This window comes from Spermophilus citellus (assembly GCF_964194105.1).
Source record: "Spermophilus citellus genome assembly, chromosome: 5".
In the NCBI taxonomy this organism is placed as follows: Eukaryota; Metazoa; Chordata; class Mammalia; order Rodentia; family Sciuridae; genus Spermophilus; species Spermophilus citellus.
Window position 1 is genome coordinate 6,607,807 of NC_138186.1, and position 23,210 is coordinate 6,631,016.

General features: G+C 43.4%; 1 protein-coding gene across 2 annotated transcripts; it reads right to left on the minus strand.

Moving 5' to 3' along the window:
* Positions 1 to 2,414: 2,414 nt before the first annotated feature.
* Positions 2,415 to 5,671, minus strand: ID4 (inhibitor of DNA binding 4). 2 transcript variants are annotated; one of them, XM_081296334.1, is made up of 3 exons: positions 4,845 to 5,671; positions 4,415 to 4,473; positions 2,415 to 3,880 (listed from the first exon to the last, which is right to left on the minus strand). In XM_081296334.1, the coding sequence occupies exons 1-2, from the start codon at positions 5,283 to 5,285 to the stop codon at positions 4,429 to 4,431; spliced, it is 486 nt and encodes a 161-aa protein (XP_081152460.1). In that variant the 5' UTR covers positions 5,286 to 5,671; the 3' UTR covers positions 2,415 to 3,880; positions 4,415 to 4,428. The 2 variants fall into 2 exon arrangements, with proteins under 2 accessions (XP_081152460.1, XP_081152461.1); XM_081296335.1 differs by lacking the exon at positions 4,415 to 4,473.
* Positions 5,672 to 23,210: the final 17,539 nt, after the last annotated feature.

Below are 23,210 nucleotides of genomic sequence, written 5' to 3' on the forward strand. Positions count from 1 at the left end.
TAGAAAACCCTTGGCGATGTGGGTTACCTGGGTTTCAGCGCTTAGGGGGGAAACCGTAGAAGGAGCCACAACACGCGAATCATAGTGTAAAGGAGGCCCTCAAACACAGTGTAAAGGAGGCCCTTTGTGAAACTTCACTGAAAATTCCGAGCATTTTCAATTAAGTCTAAAGACCACAGGTTGTCTCCCCCGAGGAAGTGGGTTCCCTTTGGTCAAGTTGTTTGTGTCTGTCGGTTGGTTGGTTTAATCTTTTAAAGGATGGACTGAGTCAGGGCTCCAGGTAGAGAAAGTAAAATCACAGTTCTAAAATGTAATGGGCCATGGTTCTAAACCATAAAGCTAATAACATTTTAGCAAAATGTCATGGGTTATAATTGCAAGAAACTGTCGGGTCTGACGAACGCCGACTGAGGGCAGCCCTAGAAGGATTCACTCTGGAGCCGGCCAATGACTCTGGGCTTAGGAAGAGCAGTGGAAGAAGGGCTTCCTTCCTCAGCAGGCTGCAGGGTGTGGGGTGGGGCCCTGCTGAGACCCCAGGAATAACTGCGGTTATTGATTGAAATGTATGTGATTCAAGTGTGCCAACTAGAAAGGCAAGGCCAGTTTTATTTGGCTGTGCACTACTACGAAACAGTTCCTTCTCCTCTCCCTTATGTACCTTTTGGGGTTTGGGCCTAGTTTCCCCTGGACAGCGTCCTGCGCTTTCTTGAGGCTACTGCTTCCTGCCCTCAAAGACACTGAAGAGTAGGGCAGCTTTTTCCCTTTCAAAGGAGACACCCTTTCTGAGCCCCATTTTTCATCATATGGTAAGAAACACTGTAAATAATTGAGGTGATCCATCAAGAGACCCATTCTTGATAATGAAGAATCACATAACTCAGTAAAAGTCAATTCAAAACCACAAACTTCAGAACCTTTTGCTCAGTGAAGATTTATTGTCATAGAAGGCATCTAATACAATAGGTATTGGGGATTCAAAATTCTTAAAAGTTCTAAAAATGCAGTTAAAGCTTGACAATAAAGTTGAGTAGGATTTATACAATAGCAGAGTATATGAGTTCTTTGAAATGAAAAGGTATTTTTTTTTCTTTCCAGCTTTACCATAAGATGTTTGAGATGTGAGGATTTTCTAACAACCTTAGAAGCAATGTCCACTGTGTGGGGTATTTACTTTCTTTCCAGGGTTTCAAATGACTCTTACTCTTTGGTTGTGCCTATACAATGAAAGTCTACAAATTAAGAAAAGTCAGGAGTTTTTCCTTTGTTAAACTAAATATATGAATAACTAGACCTACCTAGATAAGAGACAAAATGTTTTTTATTATCTGGTTGTTTGGTTAGGACACAGCCAGCATTTTAATAGAATGCACTATCTTATACAACTGTATATAGTGTTTTTTGTTATTTCATTAACAAAGACTTTGTTTCTTCAGAGACGTCCAATGCTGCTTGAGTAGCCAAGGGGAAAATGTCAAGTCTCTGAAATATTATATCTAGAACACTTTCCTTTCTTTTAGTGTTTTTTAATGCCCAAATACAAATTCAAATGGCAACCTCTATGTTCAACACCCCCTCCCGCAATCTATTTGTTTTGAGGCTGAGCGACCACCAGTATGAGTTTCAAACTCTGCTCAAAGGCTTAGGTAGGGTTCAGCAGCCGGGCTTGATAAACACTCAACTCCAACCAACATTGACATGTGACATGCTTCCTACTGAAATTAAACTGCCAAATAAAAAGGAGGAATTGTGCCCTTCTTAATAACAAGGAATGCCATCGTTAGAATTCTTTAGATTTGGAATTCCAGCAGTGTGCTAGTGTTTTCCTCTTGATGTGTGACAAGAATGAATAATATAAAAAATAAACATAAATCTCACCTAAACAAGCAGTCCTTTGATTTCATAAGGTTCAACATCAAATATATCAAATTCTAAAAATACCCAAGACCAGGAAAATATCAGAGCCGAGGGATAAAACATGCTGGGAGTGGACAGATTTTTAAACCCTCCGAATGGGTTTTAACCTCCTAGCACTGATTGCGTTCATTTCTGCAGAGACACTACCACTTCAGCTACTAGGGACCCTAATGTTTCATATTCATATAAATATTTGACTTTGACCTCATAAAAAGTCCCTTGGGTCTTTAATACTTTTATTCTTGTATAATCTGAAACAAATCCTTTCCTTTTAAAAATCAAACAGACCACGTTACACACACAGTTGACTATTTACAAAGCACCCAATTAAATCCTACTTAATTCTCTCACTCTAACAATTCCATCTAACTGGTGTGTAGAGCACCCATCACATTAAATGCGTGACGGGCCTATCTAACCTAAAAAAAATAATACCTTCCTTGAGAAGGGCCTTAAAAATAAGTTTTAAGGTTTTAAAGAAATGAGACCAGAAATCACAGTACAAGACGGATAAATCTACTTTAATTTTCACATGTAAAAGTTACACATCACAAGAGATTGGACAGTAGCTTTGCGGTAACTGACATAGCTATAGTGAAAATCATTTTTATAAAAAAATAATCTAGATGCGGTCATCAGAATTTTTGGTCTACTTAAGTTAATGTTTGAAGATCGACTTTTATCCCTGCTTGAAGGATTTGCCATTATGCCTTTTTTTTTTTTTTCTCTCCCACTGTTAATATTCTTTGGAGGAAGGAAAGCAGAAAATGATCATTTCCAAGAGTGTGTCCTTTGGTAGCAAGCAGAGAACATTTTTCATTTCTGAGTTAAATAATCTGTACAGATATGAAACTTCATGACATTATGCTTTAGTGTAAAATGAAGAGTGACAAGCAATTTTTTTTTCACTTTGATAAAACAGATTTTGTAAACTCCTTAAGGATCCAAGCATTTCCCATCCTATATGTAGAATCATTCAGAATCCATTTTGACCTCAGTTAAAAAAAAAAAACAAAACACTTACTCTTTATATATTACACTATAAAACCCTGTACTTAAAAGCTGATAAGGTATATTTTCAACATGTACACTTCAAATACAAAGATTTCAATGTAGGTTAAAGAAAACACATTTTAATGGACTCGGAACATGTTTATTTTGTGATTAAACATCTCATGCAGTCATGCGAGACCACTACCTATAACTGCTACTTCAGAGTCTTCCATACTGGGCAAAACAAAAAACAATTAAAAGCCAGGCCAAACAGAAAAGACATTCAAGATATCAAAAGCTCTGCAACTGAGCTGAAAAATCATTTTCCAAAAGAAATATTCCCACAGATTAAAAAAAACACACACATAATATTTACAAAAAATATTTAATTAAAAATATCTTATAATTACAGTAGTCTATTAAAGCATATACTTTCTCACACTTATAGAACATCTCTATATATACATGGTATGAAATGTCACTCAGTTATCTATACAATATGTAACATTCTTGCAGGGAAAAGAAAGTTCCCTGCCCCGTTATAATCATCTATTTTAAACAATAGATGTAAAAAAAATATCTACAATGCTCTGGAGTATATTAGTAAAGCTTCAAAACAAAAATTGAGCTCCTTGGTCACAAAGTAGCCTTCTAAAGTCGGATTTACTCTGGATCATCTATTTATCAGTCCTGTCACACTTAAGAGTTTAACTGCACCTCCAAAAACCACAGAAATGTACAATTCACAGAGGTTATAAATGAAGAGACAAAAGAGAATAGGTATGTAGAATGTTTATGGACGTGCAAAAAAAAATGAAAGTTTCCTTTTCTTTCCTGTCCCTCTCTTGGAATGACGAGTGAAACGTTTCTACATTTGCTGATGTGTTTTCCTTTCCTCCGTGGCTTTGCTCTGACTTCTGCTCTTCCCCCTCCCTCTCTAGAGCTCCTGGCTCGGGCTCAGGCGGCCGCACACCTGTGGAAGAGGAATGAATAGAGGGGTGTGTGAACCTCCCCGCTGCAGACTTGCTGGCGCCACCGACAAACTCAAGACGTGCTCGATCAACAACCCAAACAAACCGCCAGGTCAGACAGCACCGCAGCCCTCGGCGGCGCGGCGCCCGGGAGGTAGCGCGGGCCTCTGGAAGCCTGAGCGCGGACCTGCCCGCGCCCCTCTTTACGGGTGTCAGGCGGCGCGGGGGAGCCGTCCACGGCCCCGAGGGTGCCTTCTCTAGAGGTGCAGGGAGGACAGGGCGAGCCCGCCGTCCACCGGAGAGGCCCGGGGACGCCAGGAGGAGAGCGGACTAGTGTCCCTTTAGAGGGCAGCCCGGTTCTAAAGCGACGTGCAGGTCCGCCGGCTAACTGGGTGGCGGAGAGGAGCGTTCACTTCCTCCGGAGTTTACACTCAGAAACGCCGCGGGCAAAGAGCACCGCGGAGCCTGGCACCGGAAGCCCCCGGGGAAGGGCGTCTCTGGGGGTCTGCCACCCGAGACGCGAAAGGCGCGCTCACCTGGACAGCGCGGCTCAGCGGCACAGAATGCTGTCGCCCTGCTTGTTCACCGATCCGGCCTGGAACAGCAACCCAACACCAAGGGAAAGGTTAGCAGGCGCAGACGACGCTCTGGTCACGGTCCTGGGCGCCCTCGGACACCGAGCTGGCGCGCTGAGCCCCCACCCAGTCTGCAGCCGGGGAGACCCCTCCGCCGGACTTGATAGCACAGGGTCGCGCAGCCCGCGTCCTGCCCCGCGCGTCCTCCCCGATCCGCGCTTATCCGGCTAGCCGGCAGCAGGCGGCCCCAGGTGCCTGGAGAAGGAGCTGGGGACTGTCATTCTCGGCCGGCCCCCACTCCGAAGAAAGGGAACGCCCGCTTCCCGCCACCCTGCCGCCACCCTCCTGCACCCCCTGTGGCGCGGGCCCCAGCCGCCACCGGGCCTCTCACCGGGTCGGTATTGAGCGCAGTGAGCGGGGTCCGCGGCGGCGGGGCCGGACAGGATCCGGCCGGGTGGTGCGGCGGCGCGGGCGGCGGTGGCTGTCTCAGCAGAGCCGGGTGCGTCTCCAGCGCCAGCTGCAGGTCCAGGATGTAGTCGATAACGTGCTGCAGGATCTCCACTTTGCTGACTTTCTTGTTGGGCGGGATGGTGGGCACCAGCCTCCGCAGGCGACTGTAGCAGTCGTTCATATCGCACTGCAGGCACAGCGCCGGCTCGTCGGCCGCTGCCTCGGCTGCCTTGCAGCGCGCTGCCGCCGCCGCGGCGGCCGCGGCGGCCGAGCCTCCCAGGCTGTGGCCGTGTTCGGCCAGACAGCGCAGCGCCAGCTCCCCGCCGCCGCAGCCCGACGGCGCCTTGCGGCCCGAAGGGCGCACCGGGCTCACCGCCTTCATCGCGCGCGCCCTGCGCCCTGCGCGAAAGGACTGGCTGGGGCGAGCAAGGGAGGTCCACTACCCCCGCCTGCGGCCGGCTCCTCTCCCCTTGCCTTCGCGCCCGGCGCGCTCGGGGCTCCGGGCGATCCCGAGCCCAACAATTGATGGAAAGGTCGCTCAGGTTTTGCGAGGGGAATCTCTGTTCAGTGGGCGACACTCGGCCGAACCAAAAGGCAAGAAAAATCGAAAGTACCGGTCGAAAAGTAGCCCACCCGGGCCCCCTTGTTACTCCCTTCGGAGCTGCGACTCAGCCGGACCGCCGCCGCCGCCGCCGCGCTCCCCGAGCCCGAGAGCTCCCCGCTCCCGGCACCGACTCACTACCGCGCCTCCTCCACTGCGCTCTCCCCCAGCCGCCAGCGCAGCCGTATTTATAGAGCCGCGCGCCCCGGGGGCGGGGCCAGCGCGCGGGCCGGGTCGCTGCGCGAGCGGAGCAGAGCTGGGCCCCGCGCGCAGGCGGGTGCGCGGAGGGAGGTGGCGAGGGTGGGGGCTCCGGGCGGTGCTAGGAGGCGGGGAGCCGGGCACCCCGAGCGGCGGGAGGGGCGCGGAGTCGGGAGTGGCCAGCCAATCAGGAGGGCAGTGCCACCTCAGGGAATGACGCTCGGGCCAATGGGAAGGGCAGTCCATTCCGTCAACGCCGTGGGTCGGGGCTCTGAGAAAAGAGAGCGGGGTGGGAGTCGGGCCAGGCTGGTGTGTGCCCAGGGGAGGGGAGACGCGAGAGAAGTTCCTGCGAAGAACTGCGGGAATGTGCGGCTGGAATTCACTCTCCTCCCTCCTGGGCTGCCGAGGGAGCGCTGGGCCCGGCTCGCGGATTCCCGGCTACTCCCAACGGCGCGGCCCAGGGTCCCTCCGCCACCCGTCACTCCATCCCTGGGATTCCAGTGCCTTAAGAAAGACGCGCTGTTCTAGAAGGCACGTTCGTTCTGTTCCGTATTTCCCCCTCCGTTTCATTATTCGCCTTTTCACAATTGCTGAAACCATAATGATGGAATGGAATGTGGAGCCTTCCGTTTTCTTTCTTTCTTTCTTTTAACGCTAAAGCTTAGCAAAAGAAAAGAGAAAGCCGAATCGAATGCAGGTTTTTTTTTGGTGAAGGAAAATATAAATAAAACAAAACCGTCAGGGGTTTTTCTTTTACTCATCTAGATGCAATAAGTGGGCTAAGGAAATGCAATTGCCTTGTACATAAATTAGAGCGCGTAAAGATTAAAAATGCATGGACAAGGAGTATTTAAAATTCTGCTATGACATATAATATTAATCCGTTTTATGTAAAATTCATACCTGTAACTTAATTTAGGCCATTAATGCACCACTTCACGCATTAGCGTATCCTGCTTTAAATAAGGTGGTGAGAATGTCCACAGTCTCCTTTGGCAACAAAGCATAAAATTCACACTTCCAGTCCTGAGATCCTGCTTGGGCCCCACCCTGCAAAAAAAACGCCTGTTCATTAAGGACGTTTTTGTGTTGGATTTCTAACGGAAAAGCTGTCCTTCAAGGGTTCAAAATTAAACTGCACAATGAACTCTGGTGGGGTGTTGTGTGTACCCTTCAAGAAATAATTAAGCCCTTCAGATGAGAAATGAGCATAAAAACTCTTAGTTAGTGGGGAAATGAATTTTTAGTGGCTTCACCCTGCAAACCCTCCCACCTTTAGACACGCTTGGAGATGAATTATCCCAAGAATTTTCTTCCTTCATGTACATGGCATGGATTGCTGCCTTTATTTTCATTGAAAATTGAGAGAAAGAGATGTGGACCTCATTTCTTCGGGTCTTGGTTTTCTTCCTGTCTGCCTCCCTTCCCAGAACTGAAATACTTGCAGAAGACAAGTATTTTGTTTCACCATGTGGCTACTTTATGACAATTGCACTATTTCCCCAGAGCACATTTCTTTTTCCTGATGAAGGAAGAGCAGCTATTTAATACTGGCTTCACAGGTAGATGCAGTAACCTCTTGTCTCCTAAACCTCATTCGTTGCTGCCTCTAATATTTGTTTAGAAGCAAATGACACTCTCATTTACTTATGTGCCTGTGTAGGATAGTCTCTATTTATCAAGAAAATCAGAATTATTATACAAGTCAAAAGAAGGATTTTCTTCTCAAACCAGGCCTAATCTTATACATTTGTAAAGTAATATAAATATACACAGAGAGAATACTGTGATTTTAGACAGATAGCTGGGGGAGGGAGCCCCAGTGGGTGGAAGCTATTTTCTTGGAGCCTATCATATCAGCACAGATGATAATGATAAATGGATATATGTACAGATGTTTTTGTTCCATGATTTTTCTTGTATATAGAATTTAAAATCTGCTTCCAAATGAAAAACCCAAGATTTTTCAAAATTTAAGTATGTGAATGTGTCCAGGGCACACCCATATTTAAAAATTTTATATATCCTAACTTGATTAAAATTTAAGTTTTAAGTATGTGACACAAAGGAACAATCATATTTATCATTTTGGGTTTTACTAGATCTCAAAGAGACCCACACCTTGGGTGTGGTCAGTGCCAAATGCCACAGTTTCAAGTTTTGTTGGAGGTGGTTTTTGTGTCTGACTGAAAGTTAGAAAGGGTGACTTTCTTTGGGAGAAGGGAGTTCAAAGGATTTGTCTTAGCCACTGGATCAAGAACATCCAGGAAAACTGTGATCTCCAAATCCTGCCAGCAGAGTAGGCAGGAGCAGTTAACTGTATTCCTCGTTTTGAAGGTGGGAAGACATGAAGACTTTGAAAAAAAAAAAAAAACCATGAAACTTTATATAGTAGGAATAAGAATATGATCCTGTCCTTTTTGACCCATGAAACTAGAGAATAGTAGAGGCTACACGCTGAATGTTTTTGTTTTCTTAGCCATAGGCACTGACATGATGTCAAAAACCTGAAATCATAAGACTCCTGGCACTGAGAGTTCAAAACAGAGTTCATTCAGCAGTTACCAGGTTTTGAATAAACTGTGCAGGCCACATTATTTCTACTGCTCAGAGAAAGACATTTAGTTTACCTGTGGCTCTTGCTTTAATATCAAAGTGTTTTACTTGCGCTTGTAAAAATGAGGTGGGCTGGCCCAGAGCTCATTACAATGGACATTCTAGGTCCCCTCATATTCACCTCAGTGGGCCTGGGGTGAAACATGCATAGAAGGAGCACTAGGAAACCAGGGTCGTAAACACCCCTCCCAGGACAAAGAGATCTGCAGTGCTACCTGGGGAGCATTCTAAGTGCCAGTCGGACCCTTGCAGATCTGCAACACCCAGGCTCTGAGATTTCACAGTCACCCTGTTTACCCTAAACAGGGGTACCCAAGCATACGGGGCTATTCAGCCTGATGCCTCTAGGAGTGGATACTTTCTTCTTCAAGGACTGGTGGGGAATAGTGGGTGGGCTCAGACCTACAGAAAAACATGTGTTCCATACCTTGGTCACTCTCTAGGTGTAAGTGGTTGGTGAAGGAGGTACACACATTCTTTTGGGGCATAAGAAACCACTCTGTACTCTACAGCCGGAATGTCCCTTGCTCCAAAAGAGTAAGGGGCAATGTGGGAACTGGAGTTCAAGGCTGCTGTATAAGCACTAGTGCTGATACAAACTCACTCCTGCTGCCTTTAGGTTGCTGAGGCCAGGCTGGCAACACTGATAACCTCTTGGTTTGCTCAGTCTTTCAAAAAAGGCTTACAGAAAAAGGATGCTGTAAATTCAGTGTGGCCTACTAGACATGGCCCTCCAAAATACCCATCCCAGGAGGTTTCAAAGGTAGTCTGGTTTAATAGGATGCAGTTATGTTTTAAAAAGTCTTCTTCAGGCTGGAAAAAAAAAAAGGAAGGAAAAATGGCATTTGTTTTACCTTGGAGACATGAAGAGTTTAGGTTCTGAAGTCGATAGATAGTCTGTGCTCCAATTTTGGCTTCCTTGCTAGTTACTTTTATATCATTAAAGTAGCTTCCTAAACACCTGTACCTTTATTCAATTACAATAAAAATTATATGTACTTCATAAGGTGCTTATTCAATACACACACACACACTTAAGTGGCCTCTGGGCAAGAAAGTGTGTTGAGTGAATGTCACATAGTAAGTGGGCAATGTTAACATTTTTGTTGCTTTTGGTAAATATTATCTCACAGTCTGTGGCTTGTCTTTATATTCACTTCATCTCTTTCAAGAGCAGAAGTTTTAAATTTTGGTGAAGTCCAGTTTGTCAGTGTGTCCTTTTATAGATCAGGCATTTGGTACTACATCTAACAGATTTTTTATAATTCAGGGTGACATAGATTTTCTCCTATGTTCAGGTATCTGGTCCTTGTTTTCTGTATTATGTTTAGGTCTATGATTTATTCTGGAGTTTTTTTTTTGTATGTGGTGCAAGATATGGGTGGATATTGATACTTTTGCATATTTTAATTCAGTTGTTCCTGAAACTTTTGTTGAAAATCTTCTTTTTGCATTAAATTGCCTTTGCAGTTTTGTCAAAAATCATTGTATATAGGTGTCCTTCTGTTTGTCCTCTAAATTCTGCTCTATTCTTCTGCTTACTAGTTTTTATGCACAGCCATGTTGTGTTTATTACTATAGCTTCATACTAAGTCTTGAAAGCAGATAATGTTGGCCATTGAGCTTCCTGCTGCGTTCCTCTTTTTGACTATTCTGGGTATATTACATTTTCATATGAATTTTTGAGTCAGTTTGTGATTCCTTCCAAGAAGGACATACCTTCAAAACATATAGGCACGGAGAGCTCACTAGGAGAGTGCCTGCGTAGCATGCATGAGCCTCTGGGTTTGATTCCTAGCACAGAAAAAAAAAGTGTTCACAAAACATATAAAGTAACTCTACCCATGATATATAAAGAACTCTCAAATTCAACAGTAAGAAAGTGAACAACTCCAGTTTTAAAAGTGGGCAAAAGAGTTGACCAGACAACCTAGTAAAGAAGAAATAAAAATGGTAAATGAATACATGACAAGCTGCTTGATATCATTAGTCATACGAAGCATACATTTCACAACTACAATGAAGCATCACCACATACCTATGAAAACTGCTAAAATTAAAGACTGAACATGCAAAGTATTGGTGATTCTGGAGAGCAGCTATCATGAACTGTTGGTGGATAGGAATATAAAACGAGGAAGACTACGTTGGAAAAGAATTTGGCAGTTTCTTAAAAAGTTAAACATTGCTAGAGGTGGTGTGTATAAGCCCACCTACTAGGGAGGTCAAGGGAGGAGGATCACAAGTTTGAGGCCAGCCTCAGCAATTTAGCAAGACCCTGTCTCAAAACAAATAGGGCTGGGGATGCAGCTCAGTGATAAAGCACCCTTGGGCTCAGTTCAATCCTCAGAAACACACACACACACACACACACACACACACACACACGGTAAATATACCATCATATGGCCCATCCAATCCACTGCTAGGCAACTATTCTAGTCCAAGAGAAATCAAACCATCTATCTGAGGGCCATGAGGGGGCATGCAGAGGCATAGGAATGTTGGGTGTGTTCATTATATTATTTGCTCTGCATCATGTCACTCGAAGCCAGCTATCACAGCATCAACCAAATAGTGCCAAGCTGCCTCCAACAAAGGTACGAGGCGTGGACTGCTGTAGTGGACCAGCCGCTGTGGCTGTCCGTGACCACGGTCTTTCACTGGCTATAAATGCACTATGCTGAAAACCACACCCTTGTGTCATGTTGTTCTGGTGCGACATGGATTCAAGACTCTGAGGAGGACCAACCTAATTACTGGAAATGTTCTCGCTGTGCAAAGAATGTTCTGCACTCCTGCCCCTGCGCTTCCTCCGGCTGGAGCCTCTGCTACCTCAATCACCCCAGGTCACAGCTGCTTTGGCGAGAACCAAGTGGGTGGAGAGGGAAGAAACCTCATCATGCCATATTCAGGATGGTCTAGTTTTTCCTCCTCTGACTCTTTCCTTAGGAAGAAAGATGAGCATTCTAACAGGACTAAATACCTTCTATTGCTCTGTCTAGAGTAGGAAACCGAAATTCCTAATGGGTACCATATTTTTCCCCCCAAAGCTCTCTTACTTGGTCTGTTACTCAGATCTCTTTGTGATAGGAGGGAGGAATCCTAGGGATAGACTGAGGATTAACTGGTTTTGAAAGTCCCAGATAAGCAATGGAGAGGAATAATTTGTGCATGCTGGTCCTGCTTAGTGTCCTCTGATGTCTATGCTGGTATTGAGGGGGGCTCTTACGAGGTAAAATGTTCGTGAAGATGCCAAGGACTTCAAGGGCTTGCTTTTGCTCCATGGTATCCTTAAGCAGAGAAATTCAGGGCAAGGAGATTATTTCTACTACTTAAAAATTCAACCCAGAGGATGTAGATGTGCTGATGTTGCTGCAATTTTGTTTCATCCAGTTATTGTCATGAGGAGAGTCATCACCAAGCACTATTCCCTTCACAGAGCAAACTGTTGCTAGATTCACACTAACGAAGGGGTTTTCATTCTATTTCTCTTTCCTATAAGAGAATATGAAATAATTCCAAGATACTGAAAAAATGGTACTTAATGTGTTTTGACTATGTAGAGGAAACACTTAAACAACAAACAAATGGCAAATCACATTTTGAAACTGAATACTGATCATGCCGTGAGTCCATCTTGGTAAATCTGCCTTTATGGAAGAAAAAGCTCTCCCGTTTGGTTGATATCTAGGTCATGGTTCCTAAGAACTGATACAATGTTCAAGGCACTTGCAACTTTTTTCCCCTGAAGAGGAATTTTCAGACATTTCTGTAGACCCCCACGCAGTTGCCATGGGCTGTGGAATAGGAGGTGGTTCCAGGAAGCTTGGTCCCCGCAGCAGCAAAGGCTGTGTGGAAAGCAGGAGAATGGTATGAAAACTCACTTGTTTGTGAAATAATCAAAGGAGTGCAGGTTCTCTACTAGTAAATTGTGCAGTAAATCTTAAAGGAATTAAAGATGCAGAATTAAAGGAAAATGAGCGGCTTAACTGCGCTGTATGAATACTAGTAATTCTATGTTAGGACAGTCCAGTTTAAATGAACCATCTTCAGGGAAGGAATTACAAAAAACAAAAATCCATTTTTTTATTGAAGAGAATTAAATCAAATACATAATCTTTGGGGATTAAAAGTCTTGATCAAATATCTTTTCTTAAAATATGACTGTTGACAAAATAATCCCAAAGTGTGACCCAACATGCATTCTTGGCCTGCTGTAATTATATTTACCATTTTGAAAACATCTTGTTCATGAAGTTAAAGTTAATGCTTGATTCTCTGTTTATATCATGTTTTCAAAACAGGTAAAATGGGTGTCACCAGGAAGGAATATGACAGTTACAGTGACAGCACTGCAAAAATGCAAAGTACGTTTTCATCACGGTGTGTGAGCACAGGACTGGAGCCACGGGACATAAAGGAACTGGCTAAAGATGTTTTTAACATGGTCATCCATCCATTCTTCTGTGTTCATCTGGAATCTACAACCTGTAGTATATGAAATGCTTTTGCCTCTCAGCAGATTGCTAATTGGACAGTGTTTGGCACCTTCCAACGCTGTGCATTAACAGTATCTCCAGACCTGCCAGCTCCCATCTCTGGTAACACAGCGGGAAGAGTGGAAATGCTTTCTTTATTCAACTTCTAGAAAACCCTCCACATGTGCTAATGACACATATGCTTAAAACCTCTCTACTGTGAATTCTCCCCAAACTAACTCTCCCTCTCCACCTGTAAGATGCTGTTAACTGATCCTTCTCCAAAACTGTTCCAACGGCATTCAAGTCAATTCGAGGCAAGCCAAAACAAACAAGTATAGTACATCTATTATAGGACAAGACTGTGCTTAAAAAACAGGAAGTCCCTCACTCTTTACAGTGCTTGCTGTTTAGACAATGTTTGAATGAACTGAAAATCAGTTAATGCAATTCAGTATGTACAGGCAAGGATAGAGCACAGCAGGGGCAGAGGCCAAAGCCTGCAGTAAAGGCAGCTTCATACAGGATGGGAGAGTTGCCAGGGTGGCCAGAGGGATGGCTTCATCAAGGGAGACGTCCCAGGTGGGGGGAAGAGCATCTGTAGAAGCGTGGAGGAGAGCCCCTGCAAGGGTCACGCTGGTTCTCTGCTTCATCTGGCCCAACTCTGAAATGTCTTACATTCAGTTAGTCCCTCCCTTCCTCATCTCATGCTAGCCTTCCTATGTTAAGTATTTCCCACTCGCTCTTGTTCTTCAGTGCAGTCAAAAACATGTTGGGACGTAGTGATACACAGCCTCTTCCTCCAGGAAACCATCCATCATTCATTCCCTGATGATAATCACTTAAAAATAACATTGGTTTTTCATTTTGCAATCAAAGCATATACATATTGAAAAAAATCAGAAAATACAGACAAACATAAAATGGAAATAAAGGTCATCCACAAACCCACACATACGTCCAGATTTTATTTTATTGTACATACGTCCAGATTTTCCCCACCCATGTGGATATTTTTCTTTGAACAAAAATTACAGTGTGCAATACTTATCCTTGGAAATCTAATTTTTTGCTTCATGTAATGTGGTTCTATTTCCTAAACAAAACTTACCTGTGGCACAACTTCTGTGGTTGCATAGGATTCTTGCTTGGATCTGCCTTAAACTATTTAACAAACACTTTATTACAAATATTTTTATTATTTCCATTTTGGTCATGTTCTCTTATCATGTCTGATGGGTTTATTTCATCTTAATTACACATTACCCAACAGGTTGCATTTGTTGACATGTTATTGTGCAATTATTTTCAGTGCTATGGTTTGGGTGTGTCCGCTGGAATTCAAGTGTTGGAACCAAATGTCTAGTCATATGTTAATGATGGGGGCGAGACCTTTGGGAGGTGACTGCATCAATAGGGATCTGCCCTGATGAATGGACTCATCCATTCATGGGTTAATGGATTAATGGGATATTGAGGAAGTGAGTTAGGTATCCCAAGGGTGGATGTGCTAGGAAATCTAGAGTGGCCATCTTTCATGAGCCCCCTCACCATGTCATGCCCAGAACTGCCTTGGAATTCTACAGAGTTCCCACCTGAGGAATGCCCTCCTCAGATGCAAGTCTTTGACCTTGGACTTCCTAGCCTCTAGAACTATAAGAAATTAATTTCTTTCATTTACAAATTAACCAATCTCAGGCATTTTATTATAGCAACAGAAAACAGGAAGACAGGATTGTGTATCTGTAGGTCTTCCATGATGTCAAAGCATCTTAGAGGCATGAGCAGTTTTTCCTTATTAGGAATTATTCATATATAGCAAGTGTTCACTGCTGCTCAGATGGGTTGGCACAGTCTGCTAGGATGACATCTGAATGAACATTTGTCTGGGGGTGACCTGAAGATTTTGCCCACCGTTCAAAGAGTGGCTGGCCTGTTGGAATGGAGAGCAAAAGGAATAGGAGCAGATAGTAGTGGATCCACTGGTTCAGCTGATGGCCCAAGAAGGTTCCAGTTCACTTCCCAGGAAGCTTTAGGAACCCTGCTAGAACTTTAGATTATGAATTTGCTAGAGATTTTCTTAGGTGAGGAAAGAGATTTTCTTAAAGAGATTTTCTTAGGTGAGGACAGACCACACGGGGGTGGGGGGGTGGGGGGTGGAGCAGAGCACCTGATGCTGGAGATCAAGCGAGGGAGCCATGCCAGGGGGTCTCAGTGCAGCTGCAGGTCTTGTGGCTTCTCGTTCCACTCTGGATTCAAGGCTACACTAAACTTCCTGTTCCTTCCTTCAACTCCTTATTTCTTGCTCAATCATCTTCTGCAACCGAGACATGAACACAGTTCCAGACAAGGTGGCAATGAAGTTATGTCCCTCTGCACACCACCGGGCCATCCGACCCATCCCTTTGGCCCCAGGTGTTTTATTCACCTGGATCAAGCCAGTTTCCTTCTGAAGTTATAGTGACCCCCACACTTATAATCTTAAAGGGGGAAAAAAACACTGTCTGTTGGTCAAAACCTAAACAAGGAATAAATAGTAAAATGCAATTTTTGTCCAGTTTCCTTTTGGAAATTCAGATGCTCATTCATTTTATTGAACAGCCAAACAGAGCTGTGTAACTTAAGATAATGGTTCCAGTGAACATACCAATTTAGAAATGGCTATTATATCATCCATATAGTTGTTTAGCTGCGCAAAATCTGCCTTAAAAGAGGAGTATCCTTAGGATAAAACAAACAAACAACCTTTTCCTTTTCTGCACTGGAATATGATTAACATTAAACTTGTTGATGAGGCAGCAGATTTATAATCCAGGTGGTCAGAAATCTATTTTTTAATTTCTGAAAGGACATAAACGAGCAGTTGCACAGCAGACTTCCTTCCGCCTGCCATACGTGTGTGCCATAGTCAGGCTCCGGAGGCCCTGCAGGTCTGTCCTGGGGGGCTGCAGAAGGTGGCTGTTGCCGAAGTCTGGCTGGGCACAAAATTACGAGCCACAACACACCTTGTAGATTCAAACAGCAATTCTTTATTCCCGAACTCACACCAGCACTCTACACACATTCTGGGGAAATTCATGTTCTGGGCCAAATCCATGTTCTGAATCCCAAATACTCTGGGAGCAGGCGTGCCTGAGGCAGCAGGATACGCCCTATTCCCAGCAGAGTACACCTTAAACCTGGAACCACCCTAAACCCAAGGAGCCGGATACTCCCTAAAACCTGATCTGCCCTAAACCCGGATCCGCCCTGGTCCTTGAGCAAGGTCACCTTACTCAAGCATACATGCAATGTCACTGCAAATGACCTGAGTCTAAGACAAGCCCATTTCCACAATGGAGAGTCCTTCCTCTAAGCAACATGGGGTAGGCTGTCAAGAAAATTTCGATGTGTCATTCCTACTTGGCAATGGCTCTCAGCAGGCTGTCATGTTAACAGTGGTTCTAAGCTGTCTGCAGCAAGTGTCATTAGGGGCCTCCTTTTTTTCCTGGCTAAACATGTTGTTTGTCCTATGTCTTGATCCATCTTAGATTTACTTCAAAGGTCAGAAAGAAGGGATAAGAGTGTAGCTCAGTGGCAGCAGAGGTTCTATCCCCAGCAGTTCGTGCGCACGCGCGCACGCGCACGCACACACACACACACACACACACACACGAGAAGTAGTGGCCACAGTTCCATCTCTGCTGTTCTTGGCACTAAATTTACAGATGATTCCAGATTTTAGGGGTGAGTAAATGGAGGAGGAAATTGTTAAACCCAGCTCCAAAGACCATTTCTCCACAATCCATTAATGTGCTGGTGAGATGGTTCGTGATGGAGAAGGGGAATTGTTTTGTGAATAAAAATCCCCCACCTAGAACAACACAGCTTCTCCCCATTTTATTGTTGTGGTTCTACCAAAAATTATGATTCGTGCTGGATAAAGGCTATTTTTTAGCCCAAGGGGTGGAGTTTGGATTAATGGTTGGGAAGTAGCTGGGAACTCGCTGAATAAATCCTCTAACTTTTTAGAGATAACATAGAATAGAAAATACAAAGGGCAGGGTGGGGGGTCTGGGTCTGACACTTAGGAAAGTAAGAACAAGGAGTGAAAAAATGCTAGAGATAGTACTTTGAACCACTGAGCTAATTTTCTAAGGTTTTTGTTATTAATTTATTTACTTTAATTAGGTATCTATGACAGCAGAATGAGTGCATTTTGATACATTGTACACATTGCAGCACAACTTTTCATTTCTCTGGTTGTACACGATGTCGTGTCACACCATATGTGCCATCATACATGTACCTAGGGTGATGATGTCCATCTCATTCCACCATCATCTTTCCACTGAGCTATTTTATGACAGATACTAGTGGAACATCTCTCTCTCTCTCTCTCTCTCTCTCTCTCTCTCACACACACACACACACAGAGAGAGAGAGAGAGAGAGAGAGAGAGAGAGAGATAAGCACATTGCTCTGTATTCAGATATTTAAGTTGGAATATTATAATTGGGGTTGGGCTGGAAATTAAGTCTTTCCGAATGCAGGATCCTGTGACTCCCTGGCCTTCTTACATCATCACTCACTGTTATCTTTTCATTTGAAATCTCCAATTAGCTTTGCGATTATAGATGTGGTAATATGCTCCACTGATTGGCTTTACACACCTAATACCACCTTAGTACAGGAGGCCAAGAGCTAAATAAGCACCTTCATGCAGAGGGTACTTGGCCTATGCCAATAACACTACTATTTCATCTTGAAAAAGAGTCAACATGTTTTTTAAAGCACAAAGTCCACTGTGTACATGCCTCGTGAATCAGTATCTAGCAAAACAGCCTGTCTGTAACTTGGAGGATATTTAATGACTGTATTCTCAAAATACAAAATATGGCTCTACATTATCACTTCTGATGAATATAAATCATCCAAGAAAACTAGTCCCATTATTCAATATCTTATTGTGGGGCTGAATTCTGGTTATCATCCATGTTTTTAGTGACTTGATTTTCTACAGAAAATAGGAAGTGTAGCCTATAAAGTTCCAAAACAGACTTGCAACCAGGCAGCTAATAGACAACTTCTAATTAATGCATGGAAAACCCTGTTTCCCTATAATTGTTACTTTAAGTCCATAACTTAAAGAAGTATATGCATTCATTCTTGCATCTTTATAAATATCATAAGGCATTGAATCCCTGACGAGGCTTAAATGCATTGTATTGTCATTCATTTGTTACCTACAAATCTTTTCTAGAGCCTTCCATTCCTGCTAGAGATTGAAAACTTTGCAATAATAATGATATCACCTTGGTCAGTTTCATGGTGCTACCAGAATACCACAGACTGCAGAAAGTATAATGAGGAGAGATGCATTGGCTCATACTTCTGGAGCCTGGAAGGTCCAAAATCGAGGCTCAGGTGTCTGTGAAAGCCTCCTTTCTGGGTCATCGCCAGCAAAGACAGCAGAAGAGAGAGTGAACATCCAAAAGTGACCCAAATCAGTCCTTTCATAATGAGCTCCGTCCTGCCATATCCAGCCCACCCCTGCAGTAAGGGCCTGAGTCCACTCCTAAAGCCAGGGCCCCCAGGGCCCCAACACATCTTATTCCAGTAGGTCCCAAGCTTCGATTCTGAGAATCATTCAACTAAAGTAATGTAGATGTACTGACATAAGTCGAGAAATCATAATCTAGAATTTATATAAATGATTATATTAATCAAATTATTATAATTCTTACCTTATGATATGATGACATAGTTCTTATTATATAATTATACATTATACAATTATGTCATATATTGTATTGAGGTTTTCACAGGTGTCTCACACCTGGGATGATGGGACAAGACAGGTGCAAGGGCCTGCCTCTTAGGACTGGTGCAGTGGGAATCACGTGTACAACACATTGACTTGAGGAACATTCAAACCACGGCAAATAGGTCTTTCATTCTGATCAACAGGTCCAAGGAATCATACTGTACAAATGTAGTTTAAGGATGTGGAAAGATCAAGTTCTCTTCCACTGGCCTAGAAGTCACTGGTAAAAGGGATGGCAATGATGGGACAGTAAGCTTTAAAAGTTGGTTAACTGGTGCCCAAGTTCTATCGAGGAAGAGTCACCTGGATAATTGCCTAAAACAGAGCTAGCTGGACACCATCACTAGTGATTCTCTCAGTGATTCTGACATAGGGACTCAAAAACCAACAGTAAGTGTAGCAGTAGATTTTAGAAAACAAGACCTATCGAGACTACAGGGGAAGGTGGTTGTGCAAGACAGAATTTTCTGAGGTGTCTATGCAGCAATGTCATGAGTGGACACACCGCAAGTGAGGATAAACTGGAGGGAACCAAGTGGGCACGGGTGGTGACAATAGTGGGTGGTGCAGACAGTAGGCTCAGGACACGTGTTCACATATTCACATACTGTTGATCGACTACGAAAGACCATAAAGTGGCTTCACACATAGATACAATATCAACTTCACAACAACCCTGAGAGCTATTATCTCAAAAGGAAGGAACAGAAGAAATCAGATAGAAGTTTCCACCCGTAAAGGTTGATTGAAAACTCTGAGAGGAAAAGAAGTCAATGTGAGGCAGAGAGATGAATAACTCTGTCTACAACTCCATCGGTATGTACCTCCTTCGGTGTGCATGAAACTCTAACATCTGACGACTAATCATTTCAATAGGAATATTCGTGGGCGTGCTGTATTTTCAAGTTTAATATCAAGCCAGGCATAATTTGGAGGAGAAATTATTCAAAAAATAAACATTAAAAATCCTGAGAAGAGCAGGGTAAACTGGTTCTCCAAATACAGCCTGTTAGGAGAGAAGGGAGGAGTGGAGTTTGCTGGGCCAGGTTTCACTGTGGAGAACTCTGGGCCTGGCCTCCACCTCAGAGCTGGGCCTTCCTGCTGGTCTCTGAGGTGGAGCTTCTTCTGACAATGAGAGCTCTTCAGAGTGCGCTGAGAACAGGAGCTCACTCCCTAAGAAGATCTCAACTTCAAAACAGAATTATAAGTCATGACAAATACATTCCTAACGCTGGTCCTTCATTTAGACCTAAGTTGTATAAAGTTTAGACCAAACCTTAATAACTTCTGTAATTAACAAATTATCTGAAGATAAAATCAATTGATTTGGGGGACAATACGATTTATCATCTGTAAGATATTCTGACAAAATGAATTTAACCCAGTTCTGAGGAAGTCACAGGAACCGAGGCCCAGGCTGGGGATCATGCCAGCACTGCCCCTGACCTGGGGGAGGCTCCTGCCATTTTTTCTACTTCAGCTTCTTGTCAGTGCCAGGAGAGTGGACAACTAATTGATTCGTATGGTTCTGCCCAACTCCAGTAGTCGATGCTTTTAGTTAATTAGTTGTTGACACAGGGTTTTGTTTCCAAACAAGGTCAGGTTGCAGGCTATTATGAGCAGCCTTCTAAGAATGACAGCTACTTCCTCAGGATGGTTCTTGGGAAATGGTGGGCAGCCAGCTGAGAGACACAGGGAGGACCCTCTACCGGCTGAGTTGGGACCATGCTGTAGAAGAGCAGAATTAACAATCATTCAGGCTTTGACCAGGGTAAGATTTGGCAGGTTTTGATAAATAACTGGATACATTTTGATGTATCTACTCCACATTCTGGAGGAATGTGGACTATTAGGAAAAAGGATCAAAGGTAGTTCTCTAGAGTTTGGTCTTAACACCTGGAAGCACAGGATTGACAATGATTGGCAGGCAACCTTGTGTGAGGAGCAGGGCTGGGGAAGAACAGTCTGGTTGTGCATGTGTTAATTAGGAATGCCTGCTAAACATCTGATGGTGATGTCAACTTGGGAACTGGACCCATGAATCTAGAGCTCAGGAGAGATGTTTTGCTGGAGATACAAGTTCTAGAGAGATCATCTCCACAGGAAGGGCATTCAGAATTGCAAGAGTGGATAACATCTTCCAGAGAGAGTGTGCAGTGGAGAAGGACCCAGTTCGGCATCACTTGGCATTCAGAGGTTGGGGAGAAAAGGAGGAAGCAGCCATCCAATGTTAGGAGAGCAGCCAATGGGAAAGGGAGGTCAAGGCAGAAGTTGTTTTAAGAGCCCGGAGGGATACAGCCCAGTCGGACACTACCCCTGGGGAGCAGGCTGGAAGAAGGTTCACGAACCAAGAAAATGCCTGTAAGAAGTAGAAATCACACCATCTACCTCACCTCATGCCCTTGGACAGTGAGCCAGTGAAGGAAGAGGACCTTAAACCGTATGCATCCAGAACAGAGAGAGTAACATCAACTTGGTAAAAATATCATCATTTGCTTTTAAATTCAGTCTGTTAGGGTACCATCTGGTAAGTTCTTCAAAGAAGTCATTTTGCTTTTCTGTTTTCAGTGATCTGATGGAGTCGATACGCTGGCCAGGGTGCCTTTGTTTCAAAAGTCTCCAAGCACGAAGCAGTGTTTTCCCTCTTCTTACTGATCATATAAACATATTCCTGGCTTTCCTTGTAAATGGGACACATGAAGTGACTGAATGAACTTGTAATGGAGGGTCCCCTGATTAAGGGACACAGCTTGGCTGAGCTCTATGTGACATGCCCAGAGTTCCCCCAGGACTCTTCTGCTAGCACACTGACAGAGATCTGCTACTCTCTTTGCATCTCTGATGTTCTGCCCCAGAGAACATTCAGGGCTTGCCATGGTGATCCGAGATGTCACCTGGATTTTTTTTTTCTACTTCTCCAACTGTGAGCAGCCAACAGCTCTGAGAGCCACCTAGAAGCTAGTTATGGGTCTAAGTTCCTCACCTGCCTATCTGCTTTGTAGGCAAACAAAACGCTTCCCGCCTCGATGATCTCCACTAGTCCCCTCTACTCTTTGATCCTTTTGGCCTGGGGATTTCAGAGCCTCATACAAGAATGTTTTTGCATTTTCTCAGAGAGAAGGCTCTTCTTGGAGGCTTTAGAGAAAGGAGGCCCATTTATTAGCCTTGGAGAAGAATGAATCAGTCGACTTTATTATTAAGCTTAGATTTTCTAGAACCAGACTATGTAGTTTTATTCTATTAATTATCTGATATTTCAAATTACTGGATATTTAAAACACTTGGTTTCCAGTCACACAGACTGTAGTTATGTTGGTACATGCCTTGGGAGTTACCTGGTAAAAGATGCTTCCTACTATACTTATTTTTATTATAATTGCAATATTGATTTACATTAAATAATGCTTTTATTTTTATTTTTTCCTGTTCTTTATTTAGGTCTATTATTCAAAGAGTTCCCAAGTGACTTTTCTTGCTTAATGATGGATCCTGGGAATATCATAAGCAGGTGAAGACAATAAGCATAAAAAACAAGATACATATGAGATTTTTCATACAAATATGAAATCCAATGGGTCTGGAATTGCAGAGGAAGCCAATGATTCCCCTGCATTGTGAGGTGCCTATTGAACTGTAGTAATACAGCATGGGTCAGTCTTTGAGTGAATTTGATTTCTGTATAGGTGATATGTTCTCTGTACATAATTCATATCACTTTCCAACAGATTTAAGGATAAAGTTTTTATTTGACATTATTTCAGGTGAACAGAAACATTTCAAAGATAAAATAGAAAGTTCCTATAGAACTTTACCCAGTTAAGGTTAATATTTCACACATTTACTATTAACTAAACTACTGGCTTCATTAGGAGTTCATCAGTTTTTTGATTTTTTTTTTTGACTAGTATACATTTTGTAAGGATCCAATCCAAGATGTTAAATTGTATTTAGAATTTTAAGAAAAATTAGGACCAGAGTTAGAGCTGTAAAGATCCCAGACCCGATATATAACAACTGAGATTTGCAATCAGGAAAAATAAACAGAAATAGCACAGATGGAAGTCTTGGAAAAATCTTGGCTTCAAAGATGTAGCCTGAATTATTTTTTATTTCAAGCAATTTATATGTGTTTCTGGTGTTACTGTCAGGATAGCTTATATTTACCTTGATTCCTCAGTATCCAACAAAGGTTCTTTTAAGTCAAATGATATTGAAAAAGCTCTAACTATGATATGCTCGAGGATTCAAATGAAAAACAAGATCTTTGAGGCATTTGGCGGCCCCATCCTAGTGAAACTGCACACTATTCCGGGAAATAGTTATCTTCATACGTAGCTGGCTCCTTGTGTATCTCATCTGCTTTCAGGTTCTCCCTTCACCCTCGTACTCTGGTCATATTAATTATTACAGTGGTTCTTTCACTCATTCACCCAACATATGCATTGAGAATCAGTTACGTGCTGGGCCCTGGGCTGAGCTATATGGAGCCCACAGTCTTTTGGATGATTCAGAGAATACAATCTGACTGCACACTGGATAGGTGATAATGAAGCACTCAGGCTGCTGTGGAGAGAGCCATACCAGAATACATGAGACAGAAACTCA